This window comes from Nematolebias whitei, chromosome 4 (assembly GCF_014905685.2).
Source record: "Nematolebias whitei isolate Nwh7 chromosome 4, NemWhi1, whole genome shotgun sequence".
NCBI classification, from domain to species: Eukaryota; Metazoa; Chordata; class Actinopteri; order Cyprinodontiformes; family Rivulidae; genus Nematolebias; species Nematolebias whitei.
This window is the reverse complement of record NC_056501.1, coordinates 9,237,889-9,252,831: the sequence shown is the minus strand read 5'-3', so window position 1 is coordinate 9,252,831 and position 14,943 is coordinate 9,237,889. Positions and strand designations below refer to the sequence as shown.

General features: G+C 41.3%; 1 protein-coding gene across 1 annotated transcript in view; it reads right to left on the bottom strand.

Moving 5' to 3' along the window:
- The window catches only part of mgat4b (alpha-1,3-mannosyl-glycoprotein 4-beta-N-acetylglucosaminyltransferase B), a 70,123-nt gene that overhangs the window by 26,285 nt on the left and 28,895 nt on the right, over nt 1-14,943 (bottom strand). Inside the window, exons 2-3 of the mRNA XM_037675190.1 lie at nt 4,792-4,971; nt 2,414-2,557 (exon numbers count right to left, since the gene is read on the bottom strand). Coding sequence (XP_037531118.1) covers nt 2,414-2,557; nt 4,792-4,971 — 324 coding nt within the window. The remainder of the gene's footprint in view (nt 1-2,413; nt 2,558-4,791; nt 4,972-14,943) is intronic.

The window sequence follows — 14,943 nt, the reverse complement described above, 5'->3', positions numbered from 1 at the left end:
AAGGTGCTTTGTAACCATTAAATACACAGAGCCGATAGAGCGACCTGAAAGTGTGCGGTGTAATCATTAAATACACAGAGCCGATAGAGTGACCTGGAAAGGTGCGGGGTAATAAAGACACAAGGTTAGCATGTGTGAGTGCAACACATTCTCAGTAAATAGTCATCGTCCTTAAAAGTTACTAAGAAACACGACTGAAATGATTCCAGGAAATAGACAGTGAAAGGTTCCAGGGTTTTAAAATGTGACACTGCTGAATAACAGAGCTGACAGGCAGTTGGATGAAATATGAAGGAAGTGGCCACATGGACCCAGAAATACCTACGGTTTGGCTAATAATAAAATTAGCTAAACCACAGCTAAAAGCTCAAATTAGCAGAACAGCACCTAAACCCTAAAATAGTCCAGATCTGTGTATTTTGTGTTCTTTTTTGAGTATTCCTGTGGTATCTTGTTTCCCAGTGTTTTTCCACTCCTGCTCCTCCCACTCTCACCTGAGCCCGTCGCCCCAGGTGTCATTTCTCCCTCGTTAGTGTCCTATCATAAACAGGCTCTGGTCTTTCTGGCATTAAGCTGTAAAGTTGTTCATGCTTTCCTTGTATTTTTCCACCATGTCAGCTCTTTTGTTTTTGTTTAAATAAATAGTTTTTCTAAATTTACCCTCAAGCCTTTCCCAGAGTTCTGTCTGCTTCTCTCTTGGGCGATAAGAAAAATCAGCCAAACGACAATTTCGAGCTACAAATACTAAAATCAATACGCCCCAATAATTTCAACGAAACAAAAAAAAAAAGTTACATTTTATCAAAGAGACAAATACAAAAAGGAGGCGAGCATGAGGCGAACTCTTTGACAGCTAAATGGCTAAAACAGCTTAAAGATTATTAAAGTGCATGTTAAAAACATTTGGAATAAAGACAACAAACAGGAAAACAACTGTATGAACACATTCACACCATAACTAAGATCTGATGAACACACGCACAGTGACACACACCACCTGCAACCTTCATCAGCCTGGATGGTGGCCGCTCTGTGTTTTACTCTCCAGGGGCCTCGGGGTGAATCACAGAGCTTACACTTGAGCTGACGGTGTAAATAAACTGAAGTCGTTTCCCACAGAAGGTGCTCTGTTTCAAACTGGAGCTCTGGGCTGGAGGTGAGGCTTCCGCAGGCGTCTTAATGACTTTTTACCTGATTTCAGTTCCACTAACACAGCCTGATGTGCTACACCAGCCGAACGTTGGCTCTTAAAAGAATCATCACCGGCCGAATGTTGGCTCATGGATGAGTCTACACTAGCCGAATGTCGGCTCTTAAAAGAATCAACACCGGCTGGATGTTGGCTCTTGCATAAGTCTACACCAGCCGAAGGTTGGCTCTTAAGAGTCAAAAACCACTCATATTTTAGCTCTTGGATGAGTCTACACCAGCCGAATATTGGCTCTTAAGAGTCAAAAAACAGTAAAATTTTGGCTCGTTGATGAGTCTACATCAGCCAAATGTCGGCTCTTAAAATAATCAACACCAGCTGGATGCTGGCTCTTGGATAAGTCTACACCAGCCGAAGGTTGGCTCTTAAGAGTCAAAAAACAGTAAAATTTTAGCTCTTGGATGAGTCTGCACTAGCCGAACGATAGCTCTTAAGAGTCAACACCAGCCGAACATTGCCTCTTAAGAGTCAACACCGGCCGAATGTTGGCTCGTGCATGGGTCTACATCAGCTGAACATTGACTCTTAAAAGAGAGAAAACCAGTCAAATGTTGGCTTGTGGATGAGTCTACACCAGCCGAACGTTGGCTCTTAAGATTCAAAAAATGGTCAAATTTTGGCTCATGGATGAGTCTAAACCAGCTGAATGTTGACTCTTAAGAGTCAATATATGCTGAATGTTAGCTTGTGGATGAATCTATACCCGGTGAACGTTGGCTCTTAGATGAGTCTAAAAGCCGAATATTGGTTCTTAAAAGAGTTAGCGCCAGCCAAACTTTGGCTTGTGGATGAGTCTACACCAGCCAAATGTTAGCTCTTAAGAATCAACACCAGCCGAACGCTGGCTCTTGGATGAGTTTACACTAGCTGATCCTTAGCCCTTAGATGAGTCAACAGTAGCCGAACATTGGCTCTTGGATGAATCTACGTCAGATGAATATTGGCTCTTAGAAGTTAACACCAGCCGAACGCTGGCTCTTGGATGAGTCTACACTAGCCGATCTTTGGTTCTTAGATGAATCAACAGCAGCCGAACATTGGCTCTTGGATGCATGATGCATGAGGTGGTGTCAAGAAAATAAGGACAGACTCTTAAATCCAACACTCATTTTAGCTGTGAATAAAGTCAAACTGAACACGGGCAGATCCTGCACAGCCAGACAGTTTTTCAGTCTTTGAGATCAAACGTGCGGCGAGCTTTACCTCCGGTTCTTCCCTGACCCAGGTGCACGGCGGGCTGCAGGCTGTCCTCTCTGTTCAGCAGGTGAGGAAGATGATGGAAGATGGAGGGGAGCTGCAGCACGTTCTTACTGCTGCTGACGTTCCACAGCTTCAGCCTCGTCTCCTCTGAGGACGCAAAAAGACCCGATCAGACCCGGCGGTCCAGGAGAGACCACACAAAAAACGAAGAAACTGGACAGGTCAGGATGGAATAACCAGGTCAAGATTTTTCTGCGACTGTGTTTCAGTAAGAGGAGAACTCATAATCCCAACCAGTGTTTTGATTAGCCATTAATAGATTAAAACAAACCCAATTAAATCCAGCAGCTCTCAGAATAAACAAAATAATATTTGTAACCAGATGTTTATGGAACAAAAATGACCAAGAGCAGACAACAAGTGCTCATGAACTGACCATGAAACTAAACATTTTTATTTTATTAGCAGTACAACACTTTTCAGTCAGGTCATCTGGACAGTTTCTTTTTTTTTTTTTTGTGCTGAAACGTTTCACCTTCGATCCAGAAGGCTTCATCTGTCAAGGAAACACACAACAAAACAGATTCTTCCCCCAACAGCTACTCCAAAGTGGAACAAACCAGTTAAGTTGGTGCTAAAATGGTGTCTTTTGTTGGATTGTATACCTGGATTATTGAGCATGGACTTTGTTGTTTTCAACCAGTTTGACACGACAGTCAACAAGGAAGAGGGCTGGCAATGGAGGAGGGGGTGTGCCAAAGAGACCATCTTAGCACCAACATAACTGGCTTGTTCCACTTTGGAGTAGCTGTTGGGGGAAGAATCAGTTTTGTTGTGTGTTTCCTTGACTGATAAAGCCTTCTGGATCTAAGGTGAAACGTTTCAGCACAAAAAAAAAAGAAATTGTCCAGATGACCTGACTGAAAAATGCTGGATTGTATACCTGGATTATTGAGCATGGACTTTGTTGTTTATTAGCAGTGGTTTGCTTTAAAACAAAATTATATGTAACCAAAATTATCTGAGATGTGCTTTAAATCACGGTCTCACTGAACGTGTTTGTGAAGCCAGTTTTTCAGACTTACAGCCCATTTTCACGTGTTCAGGTTGTAAAACTGTATTCTTGGCCGTGCACATTATTTTGTTGTCCAGCTCCGCCCACATCGCACCCACCTCAGCTGCAGCTGACCACCGTTCATGATTTAATCTGCTGGATTAATTTTAGAAATGAAGACAGTAGAATTACATCCATTCACTTTCTAAACCGCTTCATCTTTCTGGGTCATGAGGAGCCGGTGCCGATCTGAGGTGGGGTACACCTGGACAGGTCTCCAGTCCATCATAGGGACACATGGAGACGACGAGACAAACCACCGTCCACACCAAGAGACAATTTGGAGTTACAGATGAACTGAACACAGAGGTGTTTGGTCTGTGGGAGGAAACTGGAAAAAACCCACAGGAAGGACATAAACTCCACACAGAAAGGAGGCGAACCTGCGGCCTTCTCACTGTGAGGTGACAGCTCTAACCACTGCTCCACTGTGCCGCTCAGATTTGGACCAGTAAAAAAAAAACAACGTTAGACCTGGACGTGTTTTCAGTCAGAGCAGAGCTTCAGGTGTCACGAACACAACGAGATGCTATTGTTAAAAATCTACAATTAATAATGAAAAAAAAAAATCACTTTTAAATGAATTTGTTATAAAATTTCAAAAAAAATGTATAATGGGAGAAAAAAGGTGGAACATTGTGTAAATTGTAAAATAAAAAAAACAGAATGCAGTGATTATTAAATCGCATGAACCAATAATTTTTTCACAATGGAACATAGTAAAGAAAAAAAATGTTTAAACTAAAAAACATTTTTGGAAACATAAGCTAATTTTGACTTTGAAGGCAGCAGCGCGTCTAAAAGTTGTTCCAGGAGCAACAAAAAGCTGTAAAACTAATCAGCACCAGCTGGAGGATCATTTTTATAACTAATGAGGTTAATTATCAACAGATCCATAAGAGGACTGGGTATAAAACACATTGAGAGGCTGAACGTCAGAAGTAAAGATGGGCAGAGGTTCACCAGGCTGTTATTTGCAGCAGATTTTCAGAATAAAGCTCCTGAATGAAAGACTGAATCTCCATCATCTCCGGTTCATAATCTCATTAACAGATTAGAATTATCTGGAGAAATCTCAAAGGATGAGGGTGATTTGAAGGTTGTGGTGTTGGGACCCCCGGGGGCCGCTGCATTAAGAACAGGTCTGGTTCTGTTCTGGCTTTGAACAAATCATTTCACTCTGGTTTTATTTACACAACGTCCCAAGAACTGGGCTTGTGTTTCAGAGCATAAACTGAGATGAGTTCATCGTCATCGTGGTACTGACCCGAGAGGCTGCTCCAGGTCCGGTTGATGTCTCTGAGTGCCTGCTTCTCAGCGATGGCCCGCTTGATCTCCTCCAGGACCAGGTTCAGTTCTTTGGAGCGCCTCAGGTTCTCCTGCTCGGCAGAGTGGAGGCGCTCCCTCAGCGCCAGAAACTCCCTCTGGTAGATGTCGACAACATCTCCTGCAGAGGAACCAGACAACCGGGTCGTTACGGGTTTACACTCACACACAATAACAAATTTTGCTGGGCGATTAATTGTCTCAGAAATTATTGCGATAAACGATAATATTGTTTGAAATTTGACAATAATTAGTAATTATTGTTAAATTTAAGAAGAAATGCTTAATTTGTTTTGAGTGTAGTACTTTTGGCCACCAGATGGCAGTATAAGACTGATTGAACAGAAGGATGGATAGTGAGGGAGCGAGCAGCGTGTCACTTTAAGAAAAATGGGAGGGAGGCCCCTTGACGTGACATGGGCTGTCTCTCGTTTCTGTTTTTCGGTTCTCAAAATGGCGGACGCTCGGTGTGGTTTGAGCTCTTTAGCATAACATTTTTTACACAAAGCTTTTAATAAAAAAAATCAGTAAAGTTCTCAGCTTCTTTTTGCAGAGAAAAACAAGTTTTTACACAAAGTTTCAACCGTGAATTTTGGAGCTTCGTTAAGACGGAGGTTTATTCTCCAAGGTCGGCTTGTTAGCTTAGCTTGTAGCTTAGCTTCTCAGTTTAGCTGCTTTTAACGATGCAAAAACTTGATTTTGGACGGTTAAAATGTACTTTAAAGAGAAAGGGAGGGGTGAGTGAAGAGCACCGGAGTTGAGCCTTTTGTCGTCTAGTGTCTTCAGTAGAAAGAGAGAGACAAGAAGAAACAATAAAGGCGATAAATGAAAACGAGGTCGATAATTTTCATTTATCATGCGATTAATTGATTTATAGTTTATCGCAACAGGTTTAGTTTACACCAACATTTAGGGGACGGGACTGGAAACTGAATCACGCTTCACATCTGTCTGAACCCATTTGAGTTTGAAGAAGAGAAACATTCAACAGAAATGTTGAAGGACGCCTGAACATCCACCATCTTTATTCTCTAAAGCCCAACTTCCTGTTGTAGTAATCTACCCGGACAAGATGGCCGACGTTTGGAGGAATAAACTGTAGAAGAGCAAAGACAACCAAGATCTAAAGAGACGTTGCACATACACCAGTGGCTCATTGGGGGTCACCATGGTAACCACATACCTGTGTCTGTCACTCCCTGACAGAACATTTATTAAGGCAGAAACTCAGAGTAAAAAGTAAGCCTCAGACAAACGGCCTGTATGTGAAAACTGTTAAGTCGGATCAAGCAACATCTTGAACCGTGAGCAGCAGGAGGTTCTGACGGTACCACAGGTTCTGTTTGGCGCTTCTACAGGGTTTAATGGAGGAGATATGACGAGGTAAAAAGAGGCTTCGCTTCCTGTTTGAGTTTGGATGCGTGACCTCTGACTTTTGGGGGGATTTGAGAGAAAACCTGCAGCAGAGAGACACACCAGGTGGAGGAACAGAGATCCACACACAGCCACGAGCAAAACACCAAACCGCAGCCGTGATGGATCAGCCGCCGAACTCGCAGCCGTCAGCGACACACAGAGACGCTCGCGCTCAGCTGTGATTATTCCTCTACAGCCTCATTAATGGGGAACAATGGACACATCTGTTAGGCTGATAAAGTGAAGTTTGAACCCCCTCCTCGCTGATGAGGTTTTAATGATGCTGCGGTCCAGTTATTTACCTGCTCTGATGAAATAATCTCCTTCCTGCAGCAGTCAGTCAGTTTACTGACTGAGAAAAATCACAACAAACTGGTTTTTCATTTCACCTTTTTCACCCGTAAACTAGAGGACCTGGGTTTATTCTGACAGAGCTGCAGTCAGGAAGGGGTTCGCTTCAATTCAGATAAAAACAAAGAAACTAAAACAGCAGGAAAGAGATTTAAACCACCGTCACACGTCTTCATGAGCAACTCCACAGTTTGTCATGAACTCATATCTGTAGGGAAAAAGAAAATCACCTTCTTTCAGATCTGGGTTTTGCAGGGAATAAAAAAATCTTCTTTTTTTTTTTTTAATCTAAACTGATTCAAATCAAACCTAACGTAAAAAAAATAATAATCTATAGACACAACAGAGTCATTATTTTTCAAACAAAAGCAAAATGTTAAAATTTTGAGTGAAAAACTGAGTCCAGTCTTTCATACAGGATCAAACAGGTGTGTTTTAACACAACGCCAAGATGGAAGGACATCAGCAATGACCTCAGAGAAGACACTCATGCTGCCCATCAATCTGGGAGGGGTCAAAGGTCATTTCATACCACAGACAGAAAAATTATTCAAAAGTGGTAAATATTTAAGGCAGCTGACAATCTTCACAGGAATGGACATCCCAGCCAAGTTCACCCTGAAGGTCAGACCATGCAGTGAGCTCCACCTCAGACTCTACAGACCTTAGTTAGCAGGTAAAAGGTCAAAGGTCATGGAATCCTCTCTAAAAAAAACATGGCAGCACGACTTAGGTTTGAAAAGTTTAAGCTGAAAAATCCACAAGCGTCCAGGGACAAAATCAGAACAAAGGACAGGCGTTTACCCAGAATGCACTGCAGCAAACACATCATCCCAGCTGTCAGCACGGTGGTGGAGGGCTGATGGTTTGGGCTCCTTGCAGTCTAATAGTCTTGTTCCTGCGCAGACTTGTGTTTAGCTCCTGTGTGCCCCAATGCATGCTGGGATACATCCATATGTATCCTAAGTCGTTTTTCTTTTTCTTAATTTTCATGTTTTATTGTGTAACTTTTTTTTTTTTTTACATGAAACGTGTTTTGTTACATTAATTAAAGAGTTAAACATTGAACATTTTACAAATTTACATTCAGCTACGAAGGTTTCAGCAAACTCGTTTTCTCCGGATGGTTCTGTGATACTGAGAATCAGAAATCACAGAGTCCTGCACCAGAGGTGGGTGTTGGTCGTTTCGTACCCAACAGGTACAAAACGTCAACTGGTGGTTAGGCGGCGGGGTACGATGTGACCAGCACCAACACAACTGAGCCACCAAAATGTAGGAGCACACACACACACACAAAGCAGAGCTGAAAAAGCAGACAGGTTGAGTCATACTGTGTGTGTGTGTGCGCGCGTGTGTGTGTGTGTGTGTGTGTGTGTGCGCGCGCGTGTGTGTGTGTGGATATATGATAATCTGAGGGCCTGCCATCACTGTAACGAGATTACACACGCACGTTAATGGTCCTGTGGTTTTCCAGCGAACAGGAGGTCTCGGGGTGTAAATAAGACCGGCTTTTCCTCGCCGATCGATAAATATTTCAGATAACGATCGTTGATCTGACCTGGTTCCTGTTCCACGCTTTAAAGAACATTTCAGCAATTTTCTGCCCGTGCATCGATCAGTTCGCAGACATTCATTTAGGCTTTCAAACAGCAGATCAGGGATTAAAGTCGCTTCAGTTTCATCACATTCAGTCGTTAAACATTAAACTATTTATCATTACATTTATTTGTATTTGTTATTACTACATATTTGTTATTATTAGGCCTTAATATTAAAAGTTGTAATTCAAGATGTTGCACACTTAAGATTTATGACGAATTTCCACAAACAGCATAAATCAATCTGAGAAAACTGATAAAATTTGGGGAAATAATTAGTAAATTTTCATAATAAAAGCCAAATGTGTCACAGAAAGATGTTCTCAACTTTTATAATTATTCTTTTTTTCACGATTCGGGTTTTAATCTAGAAGTTTTTAATTAGATAAACTGTTTTTTGAGGGTTTGAAGTCGTTTTCCGTTCGCATGGCTGAACATCAGAGGCAGCTCGGTCTAACGAGCTCCATAACGAGGGTCTCTAGCCCCCTCATCCCCCTCATCCACCCCACCCCCGGCAGATGGTGTTTAACCAGCGAGAGATAAACGACTACATGACAACCGCCCGCTCTGCACCTTCAGACAAATTAACCGTCGCAGGAACTTTTTACTGGAGCTACAGAACCCGGACGCACTAGATGGAACAATGGAACAAGAGTCCAACATTAAATCTGGAAAATATAAATAAATAAATTTTAACTCTTTAAAAAAAAAAAAAAAGCCTGGAACAGGGAGGGGCGAGGTCCAGCAGGATGTCAGAGGGACAGGAACCTGCTGGTCAGGCGTCCGGGCTCAGGTCCATGTGGTCGTCAGAGAAAAATAAAAGTTCAGGAAATAAATGTGCTGAGTCGGCGGGTCACGGTGTTAACTCGTGATGGACGAGCACACAACAAAGAATGAAGAACCCAGACTGAGTTCTGCTTCACAAACAGAACAGAGAGCTCCATCCTGATCCGGCTGAAAGATCAGAGGCTCAACAGAACTTCAGAGGACCAAGGCGGTTCTGCTCCTCTGAGCTGTGCACTTTGTGACAATTCTGATATAAAACACCAACAGACGGTCTTTGTGAGGTCTTCAGGTCCACCGTAAGACCAAATGGATCCCCTCGTTACGGGTCACAGAGCGTGATCTGGTTCTGACATCACTTCTGTAACGAGGTCGGTCCACCATCGCGATGGAAGCAGATCCATAAATATGTGAATGTTTTGCGTTGATAATTTTACCAGATTAAAGTCTGAGCTTCAATGTGTTGCAGATGTTTGCTTCACTGCTGGATGTGAGGTTTGTATTGTTGGATGAGTTCAGACCTTCCCAGGTTCTGGAGGACTTCAGGTCCAAACTAGGACCCGTGGATGGAGTAAAGTGAAGACAAAGCTGCAGATGAATAATCCATCATCTGAATTTAGAGCGAACTCAGCTGTCTGATGGACATTAATTATCATTGTTTGTCTTCAGAGAAGCAGCTGTGAGCTTGTGGCGTGTTTGTTGTAGAGTCACACTTATGTTGCTCAAAGGCTCCTCGGCAGCTGCCCACCTGATCCTGGAAAACAGCTGTCTGAGAGGAAAACGAGAAGGTGATGGTGTGGGATTAATTCAGTCTGCTGCTGTCGGAGGAAACCAATTATCCCATTTACACACACGTGCGCGCACACACACACACGCACAGAGGCAGGAAGCTCTGTTAAGAGTGTGAACACACTTGGCATGTCAAGGCTGGAGCATCAGAACGATGACATCATCCTACTTCCAGCAGCACTGTGTGTGTGTGTGTGTGTGTGTGTGTGTGTGTGTTCTGGTTCACGTCAAACCTCAGACACTCAGAATCCAGCTATCCAGTTACAGGAAGTGCTTAGACGGGCAGCTGTTACCGTGGTAACGGCCGCTGTTTTGGCTACGTAAAATGTTTGTGTCATTTTTGTTTGTTTTGCGTCTAAATAAAGTAGTTTTGAGTGTTTTCGTGTTTATTTGCTGTTGTTTTAGTGTAGCCAAGTTTGTTTATTTGCTTAAATTTGTTGTTTTAATGTGCCTGTGACATCAAGATTTTGCAATAAATACAAATGTATATTTGGAAAGACAACATTAAAAACATATTGCAAAATAAGTTTCAAGCTGCTGAGATGCACAGTTGTTGAGATAGTTGCATGCACAGTAACAGGAAGTGATGTCAAAGGGGAACGCCTGCATGTGAACAGATCATTGCTACAATGGCTAACACAGACAGCGGAGAATAATCTGACATTTAGATTATTTAGAATCACAATCAGAGATGAAGAAGAGTCAAGGATTAGATATTGTTTCAATAAACAAAAAACAGGAAGTTCCCCTTTTTAAAGAGTTCTCCTTTGATGTCACTTCCTGTTTCACTTTGGCTGCACCAAGTTTAAAGGAAAATGTGCCAATTATGTGACAAAATGAATAATATTGTGTATTTAGCCACAAATTCTTAAATATTAAAATGTTTTCTTCCATTTTTGAATTTGTAGGATATGAATGTCACAGTCACTTTATAGTTGTGCAGATGTTTCAGATTCATGTATCTTTGCTCCTTTTTAAAAGTTTTGTCTTCATTTTCTGTTTTATATCATATTTTTTAAATAGATTTACCTTTATATCTTGTCTTTTGTCCTTATATATAAGGATGATGAGGAGCACGTCAACATCCAAGCGTATGCAGATGACTCAGTCATCTATCATGAAATAGACACTGAGAAAGTGGCGGCTAAGTTATCAGCTGGCACAGAGACCATTTTATTGTAGCTAAATGAACCATGAGTGTAAAATGTAGCTACAATGTATTTTACCAATAAACAAAAACACAAGGATTATCCAAATAAAAGTGTTAGAAAAACAGTAGAAAATGTTCCTGGATCAAATCTTTGGGCACATGAGCCGTACTTTGAGATACAACCTTGCGAACTGTAAATGTATCAGAAATCCAGTACAACTTTCGTTTATGCATCGATTTCGTCACATTTCTCCCATTGCAGCTCGTTGGCCTCATACCACCATATATTGTTGAGTTTTGAAAATCATCAAACATCACTGCACTAGGGGTGGGCAATATGGCTCAAATATTATATTATCGTGATATTTCAGTGCACTCCGACGATAACGATAAATTTTGTGATATAACCAAAAAAAAAAAAAAAACCCAGAAATCATAGTTATTCATTTGACAAAATTAACTTAACACATTGCTTTGCAGTATTATATATATATATATATATATATATATATATATAAAAAAACAAGTGTTAATTGTACTGAAATTACTTTATTTAGTAAAGTATTCAGTCTCCAAGTATAAACATAAAAAATAAAAATGATCCTTCTGTTATTTAAATTGAAAAAGTCTGCACAAAATATAGATCAACAAACTCTACCACAAAAACTAAAGTGCAGGTTAAGTTTCGCAAAATAACTAGATAAAATTAAAGTTTAAGATCTGTTGAGCATAAATGTAACATACAATAAAATATATGTTGCCTTTAAATGAGCTATAACTTCCAAAACTTGACAAGGTGTCCAGCTGACGCTGAAGCTTGTGGTGTTTCAGCTTCCTCTGCTCCTGCAGGTGTTACACCAGATTCTGTGACCACCGTATACTGTGACCGTGGGGGCGCTGTTGCATTTTTACACCATACTTTGCAATATCTGATAAACGCTATCATATTCTGTGACTGTTTATATTTTCATAATACTCATGATATTAGTGGTCAGATGTTACTTTTTATTCCGTAGAGGAAGTAGAGAGTCAGCGGAAACAGTTTGGCTAAAGTATTGAATGTTTTTCTATAAGTTATGGTGCGGTCACAAAATCTGATAAGCGCCATCATATTCTGTGACCGTTTATATTTTCATAATAGTCATGATATTTGTGATCAGATTTTACTTTATATTCTTTGGAGGAAGGAGAGAGTCAGCCTCCTTCTTCCAAAGAATAAAAATTAACATCTGCCCACTAAAATCGTGACTATTAAGGAAATATAAACCGTCACAGAATATGATAGTGTTAGTCAGGTTTTGCAAAATATGATGTAAAAATGTAACAGCGCCCCCTATGGTCACAATATATGGTGGTCACAGAATATGGCGTAACACCGTCAGCTTAGAGCGGAGTGGAGAGACAGTTGAGCCTCACATTGTTTGTTTTTAGCTTTTTAGCTAGCTAGTATTGTGCGTAGCTAATTATCGTTACGCCAGTACCTACATGTGGAGGGGGGGGGGGGGGGGGCGCAGTTCGGTTTGGTTGTTCGGCGCACTCGGTTCTGTTAACGGGGCGGGGTGCCCTGACATATTACGTCATGAAATTAGCATATCATGATATCATTTATTTTCTCGGGCAAGCTTTTTTTTACCGGTATTATCGTGAACGATATGATATGGCCCAGCCGTACAATGCACCTCCAGACCTGTGAATATATGAATAAAGTAAGAAGGCCCACCTCTAAATGGGAGTGCAATATTCCTAAATGAAAATCTTCACGTTTTCATAGAAGACCACAAAGGTTTGGCTCAAGTTCCCAATGAATTAAAGTAGATATAATCTGGTACAGAGCATCTTTAATCAGCTTGAGCTTTGTTTTATTTCTGTGCATGGTTCCAGACAAACAAATAAAGATAAATATACTTTTATATTTTGTGTTAATTTTGTACGGTTTAGGTTTTACAGTGATTTTTATCTCACAGAAATCAGTTTGTTCACGTTTTGCATCACTTCGTAGTTTCGTCCGTGTTTTCCTGTTTGTTGTTGACGCTGTGAAATTTGTGAGTTGTAAGTTTACTCAAATCAATATTAAAGGCACAAGAATACACACCGAATCTTACAGCACCAGTTATTTGTCTGCTTCTGTCACAAGTTTGAATTTGCTTCACCTTCTTGGAAAAATCTCGAACATGTAAATAAATAAAACCGGCATCTCCATCAGGAAGACTAAGCTCTGACTGAACTGCTGTTTTCACACTTTTTACTAGAGATGCACAATATTGGATTTTTGGCCGATATCCGATATGTCGATATGTTAAAACTTATTTGGACAATAACCGATACCAATACTGATTTTTTTTTTTTCCTAGACCTACTTACAGAGACTACATAGCTTTCTCTGCTGTGGAATTAAAATACTAAATTATTGCTATTTTGGCCTACTACCAAATACAGATGCCAAAAAGGGGCTGAAAATGATGTAACACTATATAAATATATAACATATGTAAAAAAAAACCTGCTTTTTTTATATCGGTGAGTTATTCTGATGGAATGGCAGATGTTCGATATTTAACTTTATCGCTAATATCGGCCAATACCGATACCATGTCGATAATATCGTGCATCCCCACTGCTTACACAACCACAGGTTGAGTTGGAGGATTTTACTACAGAATGTTTAACTCAAAGTTCAACCTTGAGTTTTCAAATAAAGCTCGAACTTTTCGAAATCAGACACAGTTTCTATGACAGTTGAAATAATAACAAAGTTTTAGGTTCTTGTTGGGCTTCAGAGAAAGAAGCTGGTGGATGTTAGAGATGTGCTGATGTTTGTTCCTGAAGCCATTTCTTCCACTTCTTGTTTGCTGTTTGTTTGTTTCTGTCCTACTTGTTGTTTGAAACTCGCCCAGTCCATTGGAGGACCTGCTTTTCACCTGACGGACGAGTATTTGGATCAGAACCAGGCAGCGGATGAAATGTGAGTCAGAGCCTGAGATTTCCTTCCTTTTGTTAAAAAAACACACAGATAAAGTTCCTCTGGAAACTGTAAAAGTAAACTCTGAATGTTCGCACCTCGCCTGAGATTTTCGCACCACTCCCACAATCCTCCTCTGCTCTTAACACTGATTTAAGCGGTGAGGACGGCGCCGCCCCGCATCATATCTGCTCGTCTGAAAGGCTGCAAGTATCTGCCAGAGTGAGAGGAGCCAAACACAAACTGAGAGCTGCAACACCGACACGAAGCGCTGCTCTGCTCGGATCAGAGCCGAGCCGAGAGGAACATCTGAGGCAGACGGAGGGGAGCCACGAGAAACAAAGAAGCTGTCAGAATCATCAGCTGCTGTTTTTGTCTTTAATACAGAAAACCAGACGGGCCAGTTGTCTGATGTGAGACAGGTGTGTGATTCTGGAGGAGGTGATGGACTGTCCATATGATTTAATATTAAACCACAAAGACTGTAGATGTTTTCAGAACATCCTGTCTGAAAACCAAACAGAGTTTGAGGCTGAAACACACGAGGTGGAGAACTGAGCCTCTGCAGGACCGTCAGGTGTCAGCTCAGGCCGAAGTTCCCCAACAGCTCAGATAACTGCTGTAAAAACCAGGTTTATTTTAAAGCTGTGGACTCTGCAGTTAAAAAGGCTACGTCACTCCTAATGGTTATATTTTTCCATCATCCACAACAAACACGAGATAACAGGAACATCCAAATTAAAATAAAGAAAAAGAACCTTCTTAGACTGACTAAATGCTCTCCAAAACCAAAAACATCCAGGGGGCATCCTTAGCAGACATCTGAACCACCTCACCTGGAGGAACAGCATCTCCACTCTGGGTCTCTCCTGGATGACTGAGCCTCTATAAGGGAGAGTCCAGCTACCCTGTGAAGAAAACCAAGATCTTGTTCTTACCCAGACTTCACGAAGCTTCGTGAGGGTTGGAACATAGACTGACTGGTAAACAGAGAGCTTCAACTTGCAGCTCAGCTCCCTCTTCACCCCAGTGGACCGACACAGT